The sequence below is a fragment of the Oryctolagus cuniculus genome, chromosome 3, assembly GCF_964237555.1.
Source record: "Oryctolagus cuniculus chromosome 3, mOryCun1.1, whole genome shotgun sequence".
Lineage (NCBI taxonomy): Eukaryota > Metazoa > Chordata > Mammalia > Lagomorpha > Leporidae > Oryctolagus > Oryctolagus cuniculus.
Genome location: NC_091434.1, coordinates 138,698,360 through 138,713,470, shown reverse-complemented (window position 1 = coordinate 138,713,470; position 15,111 = coordinate 138,698,360). Strand labels below are relative to the sequence as shown.

Genomic DNA, 15,111 nt, shown 5'->3' with positions numbered 1-15,111 from the left:
CTAGAACTCTGCTGTGCTAAATAGCAGCCACTAGCACTGAAAATGACTGCTGAGTGCTTAAAATGTGGTTACTGGGGCTGAGTGAGGAATGGGCCTTTTAATTTTATTTTCAATTCATTAAAAGCTAAAAACGTGGGCAGGTGTTGTGGCGTAGTGGGTCAAGTTGCTGCCTGCAACGCTAGCATCCCATATGGGCTCTGTTTTGTGTTCTGGCTGCTCCACTTCCAATCCAGCTCCCTGTTAATAGCCTGGAAAAGCAGCGGAAAACAGCGCAAGTGTTTGGGCTCCTGCCACCCAAATGGGAGACCTGGAGAAAGCTCCTGGCTCCTGATTTTGGCTTGGCCCAGCGCTGGCCATTGTGGCCATCTGGGGAATGAACCAGTGGATGGAAAATCTTTCTGCCGGCTGTCTCTCCCTCTAACTCTAACTTTCAAAATAAATCTTGGAGTCTTCCTTCCTTCCGTTGGAAGGAAGACTTTTCTGTCACTCCCTCTCTCTCTCTCACTGTCTATAACTCTGTCACATAAATAAGTAAAAAATTTTAAAAATTAAAAAAAAAAATTTTTTTTTAAATTTTTGACAGGCAGAGTGGAAAATGAGAGAGAGAGACTGAGAGAAATGACTTCCTTTTTGCCGTTGGTTCACCCTCCAATGGCCACCGCAGCCTGCACGCTGCGGCTGGTGCATCGCACTGATCTGAAGGCAGGAGCCAGGTGCTTATCCTGGTCTCCCATGGGGTGCAGGGCCCAAGGACTTGGGCCATCCTCCACTGCACTCCCTGGCCACAGCAGAGAGCTGGCCTGGAAGAGGGGCAACCGGGACAGAATCCGGTGCCCCGACCGGGACTAGAACCCAGTGTGCCGGCGCCTCAAGGCAGAGGATTAGCCTATTGAGCCACAGCGCTGGCCCAAAAAATAAATCTTAAAAAAAAAAGTTAAAAACAGATACTTGACTCAGTTATTAGAAAATATTTAAATATACTTGGAATAATGTGGGTATGAGAATCTGTTTTACAACCTTCAATTTTAAATGATATCTAACAATGAATCAAGGAGTTTTGATGAAAATTTAGTGTTCAAACTGAGATGATCTATAAAAATAAAACATAGGATTTCAAAGACAGCATGAAAAACAAACAAGAATATAAACTATCTCACTGATAAGCTGAAATGGCAGCATTTTGGAGATCTAAGACTAAAGCAAACATATTACTAATAAGTGGTTAAGCGACCAGTTGGGACACCTGCCTACTATACTGAGTGCCTGGGTTCAAGTCCTGTCTCTGTTCCCAATTCTAGCTTCCGCTAATGCAGACCCTGGATGGGAGGCAGCAGGTGATGGCTCAAGTACTTGGGCCCCTGCTACCCATGTGAGAGACCTAGATGGAGTTCCTTACTCCTGGCTTCATCCTGGCCCAGGTCTGGCTGTTGTGGGTATTTGTGAATCAACCAATGGAAGAGGGCTCACTCTGGCTGTCTCTCAAATAAGCAAATTATTTTATTTTAAAAAGAAAATATAGGGGCCAGCGCTACAGCACAGTAGGCTAATCCTCCTTCTGCAGTGCTGGCATCCCATATGGGCGCCGGTTCCAGTCCTGGATGCTCCACTTCTGATCCAGCTCTCTGCTATGGCCTGGGAAGGCAGCAGAAAGTGGCCCAAGGGCCTGGGCCCCTGCACCCATGTGGGAGACTCGGAAGAAGCTCCTGGCTCCTGGCTTTGGATTGGCTCAGCTCTGACCGTTGAGGCCATTTGGGGAGTGAACTAGGGATAGAAGACGTTTTTCTCTGTTTCTCTCTCACTGTCTGTAACTCTACCTCTCAAATAAATAAATAAAATGTTTAACAAAAGAAAAAAATAATCTCAACTGTTGCCTCTTTCTTCAATGTGGTTGCTAGAAATTTGTAATTATATGTATGACACACCTGTTTCCATTGGACATGCTAGCCCAAATCATTTTAGACAAAAGGTTTACCATGTGCAGGGATTAGAAATCTTAGATTCCCCTCCAATGGTCAAATCCACCTCATTCAAGTCAACAGTCAGCAACAGAGCACCACGGCTCTCACTGAGCTGGGGGAAAGAGTCCCGGAGGAACCTCACAGTAACTGCTGAGTAGCAGAGCAGGAAGTCCACAGAGAGGCCACAGGCGAGGCCAAGACGAGGTGCCATGGGGACTGGACGGAAGCACGGGCCGGGAGTGGGTGAGGGGGCAGTGAGAAAGGGCTTTCAGGAGCACACACCAGTGAGACAGGCAGTTAGAATGGTGAGGCTCTGAGCCAGGAAACAGTGGTGGTCTCAGCAGCCCCTCCTTTCCCAGGCCCCTCTTCCCTCTGCCCCACTGTCCAGGGCCTAGCCCTTGGCCTCGGCTCTTCTCATGCCTCAGACCTTCCTGGGGGGCCCCATTTGTACGCACAGTGTCAATGCCCATGTCTACACAGATGACCTTCAAATCTCCATCAGGGGTAGGGAACTTTTTTCTACCAAGGGCCATTTGGGTATTTATAACATCATTTGTGGGCCATATACAATCATCAACTTAAAAACTAGCCTGCTGTAGATGCACTGAATTTTGAGTCCTGTCTGTGGTTGCCTTGACAGGGCCAGACCAAATGATTGTATGGGTCTCATATGGCTGTTCCCCAGCCTTGCCCCAACCCTACCTCTCTCCTGACCTCTGGGTCCAAAGATTCAGTGTCCATTGCACAGCTCTGTAGATATTTCTCAGAGACTTCCCAGTCTGCTGGCTGAACTCATCTCCTTCCTTCCCTCCATTCAGGTCATGATTGTCCTTCTCTCAGGAAGTGGCAGGAACAGCCAGCCAGCTGTCCTGGCCAGGACCCAGAGATCACCCTCCACTCTTCTCTTGTGTTCCAGCCCTACAGACAGCCAGCCCCGCCCGTCTGTGCATGCCCATTACCCCTGCCCAGCGCCAGGCTGCCATCACACTTCCCCTGGATTATGCAGCCATGTCCTCACTGTTCTTGCCACTTCCTGATGCAGGGCATCTGAACATAGCAGAAAACTGCTCCTTGAATAGCTCTGCGCAGTTTCCAGGGTAAAGTCCAAATTCCTGAATTTAGCACGTGCAGTGGAACTTTACAGTCTGGCCCTTGCTCACCACCCAGGTCCATGTCCTGCCGTTCCTCACGTGCAAATACTTTTGCACATTCCTACTTTTTTTTTTAATATAACTTAAAAAATTATTTGTTTATTTAAAAGGTAGACATACAGACACACAGACCTACCATCTATCTACTGGTCCACTCCTCAAATGCCTGCACTAGCCAGGGCCCATGGCACAGAACCAAGTACCTGGGCCATCATCTGTTGCCGCCTAGGTGCATTAGCAGGAAGCTGGATCAGAAGTGGAATAGCTGGGACTTGAACTGATACGAGATGCAGGAGTCCCAAGCAATGCTAGTCCCTCATGATAACATACAGTGAGCACCTACTATGATACTGTGCGACAATTCTATTAATAAGCACTGGGTATACACAGGCACCTTTATGCAAATTAGGAAAATGCCTGGATGCAGCAGCAGGTACACAATTAACCAATGGTCTCCAACCCCTACTCATTTCTTCAGCCAGGCATCAATGGTGCAGTGCTTAGCCTGTACAACTGCACTCTGCAACCTTAGGGATAAACAGTTTTAAAAGACACAGATATTGTCTGGGGGAATCTGTAACAGGACAGGCACAAGCTCTTCATCACAGAATGCGCTGTGATAAGGGCTGATATTGCTGAGACAGGAGACAGGCACCTAACACAGGCTCCGGACTCAGAAAAGGTTTTCAGAAGAGGTCACACTTCAGCTGAAGTTGAAGGACAAGTAGTAGCAAAAAGCTAGACAAAGAAAACAAGGAAACATTAGACTGGTAAACTTAATGTCAAGCCTTTCTTTACCACAATAAAAAAATTGTTTTAAGAAAGTAAGAAGGGGAGCCGGCGCTGTGGCACAGTGAGTTAACGCCCTGGCCTGAAGCACGGGCATCCCATGTGGGCGCCGGTTCTAGTCCCAGCTGCTCCTCATCTGATCCAACTCTCTGTGATGGCCTGGGAAAGCAGTAGAAGATGGCCCAAGTCCTTGGGCCCCTACACCCGGATAAGGCTCCTGGCTCCTGGCTTCATCGGCACAGCTCCGGCCATTGCGGCCATCTGGGGAGTGAACCAGTGGATGGAGGACCTCTCTCTCTGTCTTTGCCTCTCTCTGTAACTCTGACTTAAAAAAAAAAAAAAGTAAGAAAGTAAGAAGGAGGGAAGGTATTGGCCTAGTGGTTAGGTTGCAGGATAAGATGCCTGCATCCCATACCAGAGTGCCTGCATTCAATGCCACCTCCAGCTCCTGGCTCCAGGAATGCAGATCCTGGAAGGCAGTGGTAACGGCTCAAGTGATTGATTTCCTGCCACCCACATGGGAAACTTGGATTGCATTCCCAACTCCTGCCTTTGGCCCTGGCCTAGCGCCAGCTGTCTGTCAAAAAATAAAATTTCTTCAACATTAGGAGCAAGCATTTGATGCAATGTTTAGGATGTCCACTCCGTATCTGGAGAGCCTGGGTGTGAATCCTGGTTTTGCTCCGAATTTCAGCTCCTGCTAATGTACACCAAGGGAGGTAGCTGATGATGCTTCAAGTATCTGGGTCTCTGCCACCCATGTGGGAGACCTGGATTGGGTTTCTGGTTTCTGCCTTCAACTTGGCACAGTTCTGGCTTTTGTTGGCATGTGGAGGATGAAGCAGCAAACAGAAGATCTCTTTCTTTCTTTTTTTTTTTTCTTATTTTTTGACAGGCAGAGTGGACAGTGAGAGAGAGAGACAGAGAGAAAGGTCTTCCTTTGCCGTTGGTTCACCCTCCAATGGCCGCTGTGGCCGGCGCGCTGCGGCCGGCGCACCGCGCTGATCCGATGGCAGGAGCCAGGAGCCAGGTGCTTCTCCTGGTCTCCCGTGGGGTGCAGGGCCCAAGCACCTGGGCCATCCTCCACTGCACTCCCTGGCCACAGCAGAGAGCTGGCCTGGAAGAGGGGCAACCGGGACAGAATCCGGCGCCCCAACTGGGACTAGAACCCGGTGTGCTGGCGCCGCTAGGCGGAGGATTAGCCTAGTGAGCCGCGGCGCCAGCCTAAGATCTCTTTCTCTCTTTCTCTTTCTCTCCGTCACTGCCTTTCACATTAATAAACACATCTGAAAAGTCATGGCACAGTAAGTGGAGGCAGGTGGATTTTCTCGGGAAAGGCTCCAGGAGCTGATATGGTGGGAAAGCTATAGTAGGGTCGGGCTGGATGATCAGGGGTGAGGGAGTTTGGAGCCAATTCCTAGAGGGACCCTTGCGTTTGGCTAAACTGTTAAGTCTTAATTCAGTACAAAGAGGAACTCAGAACTTTTAAGAGGATTGTGAGTTAGAATCACAACATACTCAGGCTTGGAAATGAGATGCAGAGAAGTGAGTTGTTCAAGGATACATGGAAAGTTAGTGGCAGAGCCTGGACTTGGCCCTGTTTGCCAGCCCCTAACTCAGCACTGATTTTCCTACACTGCACGCTGGGGAAGATGTCCAGAACTGAGGCTGAGCCCTCCGAGCTTCCAAGCCACATCTCCCCGCCCTGGGGATTCTGACACGTGCTGCTGGTGGCATCCGCCTGGAGGGTAGGCAGGTATCAGCCAGACAGACAGGAGGTGAGACGAGTCAGGAGGCCTCTGTGGTGTATCGTGCAGCCTCATTCACGGTGCGCCCCGTTCTGCTTACGAATGTTTACCTGCTTGAAGTTAGGTGAGTCACTCTTAGCTTTTCCTCCTTCATACAAGGTAGCATTCTAGTTGTCCTTTTTCTCATTCCTTGCAATCCTTTTTGTTTTTTTTAAATTAAAACAAAAAAAGTTTGCTTATTTAGTTTCATCTACTTGAAAGGCAGAGTGACACAGAGAGAGAGACATGCACACACACAAAGAGAAAGCAGTATCTTCCATCTATTGGCTTACCTCCAAAATGCCCCCAACAGCCAGGGCTGAACCAGGCTGAAGCCATGAGCCTAGAACTCTATCTGGGCCTCCCCTGTGGGTAGCAGGGGCCCAAGTACCTGAGCCATCATCTGCTGCCTCCCAGGATACAGTAGCAGGGAGCTGGAATGAAGGTGCGCAGCCAGAACTCAAACCACTCTGTATGGGATGTGGCTATCGCAAGCAGCGGCTTAACCCACTGTGCCACAAAACCTGCCCTTCCCTGCAATCCTTTAGTGTACTCGTTTTTAGATGCTAGACAGTAGTTCTCAGGGCTCTTTAAAACCTACTCTCTATCTTTATGGAAGGGGCGTTGCCCGCAGCAGGTCTTAATAAGTGTGTAAGAGCGTTGACTTGCCGTTGGTTGGCAGAGGGAGTTAGGGGTGGTGGTGGTGCAGATTAACCTAAACCCAGTAGTTCTTCTCTTTGGAAAGTGCGTTTTGATGTTCTGGGACATTGTGAGACCCCTCACCTGCTCTTCAACCAGGTGAGTTCATTTTACAATCATCCATAACTGTCTGGCTTTCCTTAGACTGTTTCTCTGCACTTCATTTCTGGACTCTACAGGAATTATTGGATTATTTTCTGTTTTCATCTCCACTCTGAGTCTGAAGAGCCATTTCTCTAATTCTTTAGAGAGACCTGCCTTTTCAATCCTCATCCCAGGCTAGGGGAGCTATGTCCTGCATGCATACATGATAATGACAGTGATAGCATTATCCTCAAATGTCTATTGACCAGGAGCTATGACTGACATATTGTTCTGGCTGCTCTGTAAAAATCAGCCCACTTCACCCTTACAACAATCCCATGGGGTGGAGCTACTGCTGGTTCCATTTCACAGATGAGGAAACTGAGGCACCACATATCAACTAGCTTGCTCAAGGGCACAGGCTGCGATTCCAGAGCCTGTGTGCCTACAGCAGGACACCACGCAAACTCTCAGGGAGGCTCCCAGGTCACAGACAAGAGGGACTGCAGAGCAGCGACTGGGAGACTCACCCTGCTAGCGGGCTGGCCCAGAGCCTCCCTAGCCAGCTGCGTCACAGTGGGGACTCGCCACCCCAACAACTGAAAGAGAACAGAGCTTGACCGTGAGGCCCAGGCGGCCATTCCGCTCCTCCACAGCCAAGTCTAAACCTTTCCATTCCATCACAAGAGGCTCTTGAACTGATCCGGCAGAATTAACTCTTTCCTAAGTCATCATCATTTCCAGCGTGGACCACCAAACCCAGGGACGGATGGTTTCCCACATATGAAGTGTAATGAACTATTGTTAGTGAACACGAACTGGACAGACTCCGCACTTATCCCTGCTCTGCCTCCTGGAGGCCTGAAGGGTAAGGCCGGTGGCGCAGGCACAAGCTAGTCCTTAAGTTCTCCACAGCGGCGGCCAACAGCACGGGAGCATGCTCACCCTCCTGGCTTTCAGGTTGCATTCCCACTGTCCACTGCACGGACCACCTTCTGTGACTTGTTGGTCAACACGGAGGATTTTAAAAATGCATTCAAGGCCTCTCGGTTTTCACAGTCACCTGTAGCCAGCTCTCTCCCACTACAGTCAAGGGGTAACATTCTCCTTGCTTTTCCTCTCTTGCTTCCTTGCTCAACTCCAACTTCCTGACCCTGCTGGTAGCTCTTCCCCGGAAGCTGGGAGCTGGCTGTTCATGGCAAGGAGGCCCTGGGGGGACCCTGTCTCCACGTGCCCAAGGCCACACTCTTCCCTGGCAGCACCTGCTTTGATAACTGACACCAGGACTACCCCTCGCTGAGAGGTGATGGTGTCGCTGAGTGGTATTTCCCGGTTGCCCTTTTCTCAGAGATAACTTGGCTCAGTTTGCAAGAGCTGCCAGGTACTGGGCACTTTCCAGGTCCCACATTCCCTCTTGTATTTGGAACTCTCATTGCACCATGTGGGCATCTGTCCCCTCCCTCCTCAGTTCCCCCAAAGCCCTGCACATGACATGCCCAGGAACAAAGCCAGGGGACACACGCTCTTCCCCATGGTAACAGGGACAGGCAACGAGGACAGACGGCTGCCGGCTGCCAGCGTCCAGCACTCACCATGGTTTATCTCGTGATCCCTTCGCAGAAAAGACCGTGTGCTGTTTGCTGCTGGAGGTAAGTGGATTGTCTTTGGGCGTTTTGAATGGCTTTGAGGTGCTGCTGGCAGAGTTATGGCCGCTGAGACAGGCTTTTGTTTTCACCTGTGCTAGGGATGTCTTGGGAGTGGAGGCCGGAGACGTTGGAGAGGGAAAAGGTCTACACATCGAACCGTGTCTTCTCTCTACAGCGGGAGAAAGAACAGAACTGAGCACAGCATCTGGAGCAGGTGAGTCTCTCCCACACGCAGCCCATAATACCCTGGTAGACCCAGCAGGCGAAGAGAAGAGCTTCCCTTGCCATGCCAGCAGCCCTGAAGCCTCCCTTCTGCCCCTAGCTTGCCCGCTAGCCCTGTTCGCTTTCTGGTTCCTGTACCCGCTGCCACACAGAACTAACGGCGAGGTTCTCGGGAAAGGCATGTATGTGCTGGCCCTCCTTCTGCAAAACCACTACCACAGCAGGGCGGGCGAGATGTCACCTGACTGCAGGACAACCACACAGCTCAAGTGATCCCCAGACGGCTACTCTGAGGCCACAAGGTGCCCAAGGCAGCGGGTAGGGCCAGACTCTCAAAGGAACAAATGGGACATTCTTGAAGCTACCCCTCCACAGGGGCTCTAAAGTCAGTGGGACAGGCAGGGACTCGGGAGCCAGGAAGTGGCCCAGCATCTGTTCCTTCTTGGCACTGGGGGGCAGTTTGCTGACACACTGAGGTTGTGGCTTCTCCAGGGCCTACTGAAGCTCAGGGCTACAACACTGCGAGAATGCAGACGCTCAAGTGGAACTCAGAGATGAAGACGGGGCGTGGACTTGGGCTGGGAGGCGCAGCCCCTCGACATTCTACAGAACGTACCAGGGCTCCGGGGAGGACATTCAGCCTACTGGTTAGATGTGCATTAAGATGCCTGTGTCCCATGTCAGAATGTCTGGGTTCAATTCCTGGCTCAGCTCCTGACTCCAGCTTCTGGCTAATGCACACCCTGGGAGGCAGCAGGTGATGGGTCAAATGGTTGAGTTCTCATCACTCATGTGGGAGAACTTGATTGTGTTCCTGGCCCCTGCTATTGGCTGGCCTGGCCCAGTCCTTGCTATTGTGGGCTTTCAGGGAGTGAATCATCAGATGAGAGTGCTTTCTCTCTAATTTAAAAAGAAAAAAAAAAAAACTTTATCAGCCCCTGTGGTCTCAACTCAATAAGCAGGATGCAGAAGCGCAAAGCAAAATTCTAGTGTACACCCACTATGGTGGGTTCTCAACTTTTTGAGAATAAGAGATGTGAAAAAAGCTAAGAACCTTAGAAAAATGCACATTTCCATATGCCCCAAAACTTTGTACATAATTACACGAAGGAATCCCCAACAATAAAAAGACAAAAGCTCAATAAATAAAATAAATCTTTTTGGGGAAAAAAAAAGGGGGGCCGGCGCTGTGGCACAGTGGGTTAAAGTCCTGGCCTGGAGCGCCGGCACCCCATATGGGCACTGGTTCTAGTCCTGGCTGCTCCTCTTCCTATCTAGCTCTCTGCTATGGCCTGGGAAGGCAGTGGAGGATGGCTCAAGTGCTTGGGCCCCTGCACCCACGTGGGAGACCCAGTGGAAGCTCCTGGCTCTTGGCTTTGGATTGGCTCACCTCTAGCCATTGTGGCCATCTGAGGAGTGGACCAGCGGATGGAAGACCTCTCTCTCTGTCTCTACCTCTCTCTGTAGCTCTGTCTTTTAAATAAATAAAATAAATCTTTTGGAAAAGACAAAGACTCCTGTAAATCCCGAGTTCTCTCGGGCTCTCCGGTGCCCCACAGATATTAATATGTATCGAATAAACAAGTACAAGTGTAGCAGGCTCCCTGAGGGGAAGAACCAGAGATCGGAAATCCGGCCATCAAGCTGATAACGGAGGGCGAGTGACACGGATGGCAGACACCCCCTCCCACCTCACCCCAAACACGGCTCAGTCTCAGGCTGCTTGTCAACAGGCATTTCTGCTTGCTATGCCAGGCACCCGGCCAGGGGAAGAAAGCCAGACTTCCCTTGGCTGCACAAGACAGGAGTTTGGGGTTTCTCTGTGCTCCTGCGTATCCATGTGTTGCCAGGCAGTCTTCTCATTAAATGCCCCTGTTTTGATGTGGCAAAGAGAGTACTGGGCTGGGCACCAGGAGAACCAGGCTCCAGCCTCAACCACACCATTCAGTAGGCTTGTGGCCTTGAGTCTGTCACCTCACCTTTCTTGCTTTCTATGTCTTCACCTATGCATCAAAGTGGGTTCCTGGGGGGCTTCGAGGTCATCTTTCTACTCCATTATCACAAATACAAGGCATACTTATCCCTGTCCTTTCTTTTCTTATCCCTCGTGATTCCTAGATGCTATAGCAATACTTAACAGCTGAAGTGCTGAAACATTTTACTCAGGCAGGATCTTTCTTGGAGGAATTCATCCTTTGTGAAACAGCAGTGGCCTTTACAACCCCTGTGAGACAGGCAGGAAGCAGTCAGGCGTCTCCATCTTCCTCATGGCTGACTGACCAGGTGATTGCCAAGGTCAGGGCCAAGGGCTGCTCCAGGAATGGTGCCACGTGCAAGGGCCACTGCCTCTCGGAAAGGCAGGAAACAGGGCATACTTCGAATAAGATTCGAATCCAGGAAATTAAGAAATGCAGACCTCAGAATCACTGAAGATCAGAACTGGATCTTAAAAGTCAACTAGTTGGATCTCATTTCTGAGAGACGCGGTAATCAGTTACCAGCCTGCAGGACATAGCTAGTTGGTGGCAGTGCTGGGACTAGAACCAAGGCTCCTTCCAATCCATAGTTCTGCCCTGTAGAAACGTCTTGTTTAGGAATTTCCTTTTTGGCAGAGGTTTCCAATACTAAAATAAGACTCAATTTTACCACGACTGTTTTAGATGTCTCTATAGTTTTCATTCATTCTCTTGCTCAAAGCTGGTAGTGGGGGTGGGGAAGGTACAGAAATACTCCTCCATTGAGGTAGGGAGAGAGGCATGAACAATGAAGACATATTATATTTTGCTAAGCTAAAGGTTAAAAATTATACAGCGATGGGTGAGTGATTAGCCTAGCAGTTAAGATGCCTGTATCCAACATTTGGAGGACCCGAGTTCCATACTTGGCTGTGGCTCTGGGACTCTAACTTCCTGCAATCCTGGGAGGCAGCAATGATGGCTCAAGGAATTGGATTCCTGTCACCCACATGGGAGAACTGGATTGCATTCCTGGCTCCCAGCTTTGGCCACAGCCCAGCCCTGGTTATTCCAGGCATTTGGGGAGTAAACCAGCAGATGGGAGTCTCTCTTTGTCTATCTCGCTCTCTCTCTGTGTCTCTCAAATAATAAAGGATAAAGAAAACTTATACAAGTAAACAGGATAAATCACAACGAAGAGTGCCATTAAGAACAAAATGAATGGCTCACACTGGAACTTCTAAAATCAACCACCTAGAGAATTCTGGTTAATGATCCTGGCTGACATTTCACTCTAAACTTAGGAAAAAACTAAATCAGTGGAAAGCTTTTTCAAAATTTTATATTTTAGCTCCATACATTCTTCAGTGAATTAAAAGAACAAACTGCATATGAGAGAATATTCATTGAAATTTGAAAATAGTTCTTTAGGGGCTGGTGCTGTGGCATAGCAGGTAAAGCTGCTGCCTGCAGTGCAGGCATCCCATATGGACACTGGTTCAAGTCCTGGCTGCTCCTTTTCCGATCCAGCTCTGTGCTATGGCCTGAGAAAGCAATAAAAGATGGTTCAAGTCCTTGGGCCTCTTCACTCGCATGGGAGACCCAGAAGAAGCTCCTGGCTTCTGGCTTTGGATTGGCCCAGCTCTGGCCATTTCAGCCATCTGGGGAGCAAACCAGTGGATGGAAGACCTCTCTCTCTGTCTCTGTCTCTGCCTCTCTGTAACTATGCCTTTCAAATAATAAACCTTTTTTTTTTTTTTTAAAAAGGCAGTCTTTTGCCATTCATGAATTTTTGTTTGTTTTAATGTACAATTCTGTATTATAGAAAGTAGGCTAACATTTTTCTTTGTTGTTCTGATGGAATTAAATCTAACACTCTTTCAAGGTATCCCACAAAGAGGTCCACAGTTCTCCCCCTGAGCTGTGGGAACAAGTTGGTCCCCTAATGGTGCAGGTAAGAACTGAAAGTGGCAGAACCAACAAGGTGGGAGTGGTGGGCCTTAGTTCAGCAGGTGACCTCAGCTAGGTGCTGGAAAATGGGTACAGCCATGTCTTAGGTGGGGCAGAGTGAGGAGCTCTCACGGAAAGATTCCATTCCTATTCACACTGTTTCTCCCACATGGCACCTGTGGGAGATGCATTCACTTTTGTCCTTTGGTGGAGAGATGGGTGGGCCAGTGACAGAAGAAGGCACAGTCTTCATTTCTTATAAAAAGCTGTTGCTGTGCGGGTGGGGTTTCTCTGAGAAAAGCTGTCCAGGTTTGTATCATCATCATTCACAGAGCTAGGAATCATGTGATCTGAAAATGGCTTTAGGGCCCATGTCTGAACTCTGAGCTCTCCCACCCGGAACCCTGGGAAGAGGCTGTTGTGGACAGGGAGAGCCTAGAAGAGCAATGGGAGCCCCTACCTTGCCCCATCTATGGGCACTTCAGCAGGGCACCTGACACTCCTAGTCAGCAGCCCCAGGACAGCAGAAGACCTCCATTCCAAAGAGTTGGCGGGGGTGGGGGGTGCGGTGGGTGGGTGGGGGTGTCCCAGGACTAAAGGAATGAAAAGCCAAATCCTCTGACTTTTTTGCATTTCTATCAAGTGAAGTCCAGCAAAGTCTGAGCAGCCGACTGCTTCAAGACCACCTGCTTCACATAGACTCCTTCAACATCCAGGTGCAAGTCCAGGAGGCAACCCTGGGGACCAGCGGGGGATGGGGGGGGGGCTTGCAGCCACAGACTCACTGACTCTTTGGCTTTCTACACATCTGGACAGGTGTGGGGAGCCCTGGTGTCGCCACAATTTTCCCCCTAATCTCTGAAGATAAAATCCACCAGGTTCTCAGGCAACTCCGTTTCAGCAAAAATTCAGACCTCTCCCTTTGCCCTGAGCTGTTCACTGGGATATTTTCATATTTCTAGCATCAGTGTCCTGCACAAAAACCTCAGCACAGACACCCTGTCAATGGCTGAGCTGGCTGCAGACACCCAGGGTGGCTCCCTGTGCCATTTTTAGAAAGATCTGGTTGGGAATTTTCCAATATGGTTTTTAAGGGAGCAATTCTCTCCTAATAGACTTTGAGCCCCACACGGTCACCTGCGGCCTGCCGTGGTTGTGTAAGAAAACTTGGCCGGAGGCCAGCACTTGGCTTACTCATTTGACAGTGCTATGTCGCCTTCAGCCCCAACCCTGAGGGCAGGTGCAAATCAATCCCTAGGTTCTGTTTCATCAGTGGATTCTGTCTGTCATAGTAGCTGTGGTCAGACTGCTTCCTACAAAGAACTACCCCAAATTCCAAGGGACCTTCTTCCAAAAGTGAACCGGAACTAGGGGCAGAGACACAGGGCCAGGTCCTTGGCACCCAGAACCACGCTGGCTGTGCCTTGCCACTGCTCTGTGAAGCAGGCATGCCCCCAGTTTCCAGCTGCAGAAACAGAGGCAGGTACTCTTTGAGGACTTGCCCCAAGTCATATATCACAAGGCTAGTCAGTGAACGGGCTGGTTCTAGAATCTGCTTCTGTGTCTCACTTGCTACAATTATAGTTAGACACTAAATAGAGCACCATGGTGGTCAGATGGCAGAGAGGCGGGGGATCAGCCTCCAGGAAGGGCAAGGAACGGAGGCAGCAATGAGTGGCAGGCAGCCTTGTGCTGGGCAGTCTCTGAGCCACAAGGACTTGTGGGTTCTCACTCCCTCCTCAGGCAGGGGTGCCTCGAAGTGGAAGGTGGTGTTTCCTTAAAGAGTGGGACTTAAAGCAAGGTCTGCTTCAACCCTTCTCCTACCCACTGCTGGGTGACATGAGCTCTGGGCACAAAGTTGTTGGACAAGCGCCGGGGGGGAGGGGGGGGGTGGATGGCCTACGCTGCTCATTCTAGCTCAGTCCCCCAAACCCTCAGGCTTTGGGTTGGTTTCTTGAGTGCCTACTATGTGTCCCACACTGCATAAGCTACTGGTCACTCACCAGCTTGTGGAATCTACCCATTCCCCCATAAAGTGGTATGATTCTGTTAGCCTCCTTGTTAGGTGTAGGGAAACTAAAGCTTAGTGGATTGCGAAACAAGACCAAGGTTATGCTGCCTCTGAGCCAATGCCCTTTCTACCACTGTCACCCAGCCTGCAGAGTTCACTTTCTTCTACATGATACAAACACAGCTTCTCCTTCGTTCTGTAAGTGGCAATGGGTGATGGCTGAAAATGGTCTGCCATTCACTTGACCCACAAAACATGCAAATCAAGAGGTTCAAGTCTTTGTGTCCACTTTAAGAACATGGGAGAAACTGCCCAGGCCATCAAGGGTATGCAAATCAGAAAAGCCACTGACATGGGAGAAAACAGGGAGCTAGATGGGCCACGCCCCACCTTATGTAATCCTATCCTCCAACCTGTCAGTCAAATAACCTCTTTCCCTGGATGTAGCTCCCCTCACCCGGGTCCTGGGGGCAGTACCACATAATCACTCCCTTTTCCAACTTCAAAAGAGGCTGACAATTGGGAGGGTCTCTCTCTCTCTCTCTCTCTCTCTGCAGACTAGACAGTGAGTTGAGGTACTAGGCACCATCTCTCCCCGATCCTTCTCCCTTCCTGAACAATGACCATGTATGCTGTGTGTTTTCCTGGCTTTTTTTTTAAAGATTCTTTTAGGCCGGCGCCGCGGCTCATTAGGCTAATCCTCTGCCTGCGGCACCGGCACCCCGGTTTCTAGTCCCGGTTGCTCCTCTTCCAGTCCAGCTCTCTGCTGTGGCTCGGGAGTGCAGCGGAGGATGGCCCAGGTCCTTGGGCCCTGCACTTGCATGGGAAACCAGGAGGAAGCACCTGGCTCCTGGCTTCG

At 50.0% G+C, this 15,111-nt stretch overlaps 1 protein-coding gene and 1 long non-coding RNA gene across 25 annotated transcripts in view; one reads left to right on the top strand and one right to left on the bottom strand.

The window, feature by feature from the left end:
* The window catches only part of ATXN7L1 (ataxin 7 like 1), a 283,217-nt gene that overhangs the window by 53,045 nt on the left and 215,061 nt on the right, over positions 1 to 15,111 (bottom strand). For all 24 annotated transcript variants that reach the window (XR_007920484.2, XR_007920483.2, XR_007920485.2 and 21 more), the window contains one exon: positions 8,061 to 8,283. Coding sequence is in view for 18 of the 24 variants with exons in the window: in XM_051848829.2 (XP_051704789.1) it covers positions 8,061 to 8,283 (223 nt within the window). In the remaining 6 variants the exon portion in view is untranslated. The remainder of the gene's footprint in view (positions 1 to 8,060; positions 8,284 to 15,111) is intronic.
* LOC138849038 (uncharacterized) lies at positions 6,350 to 9,848 on the top strand. Its single transcript, XR_011387372.1, has 4 exons — positions 6,350 to 6,483; positions 8,010 to 8,117; positions 8,213 to 8,328; positions 9,615 to 9,848. It is a non-coding gene; the product is annotated as an uncharacterized lncRNA (long non-coding RNA).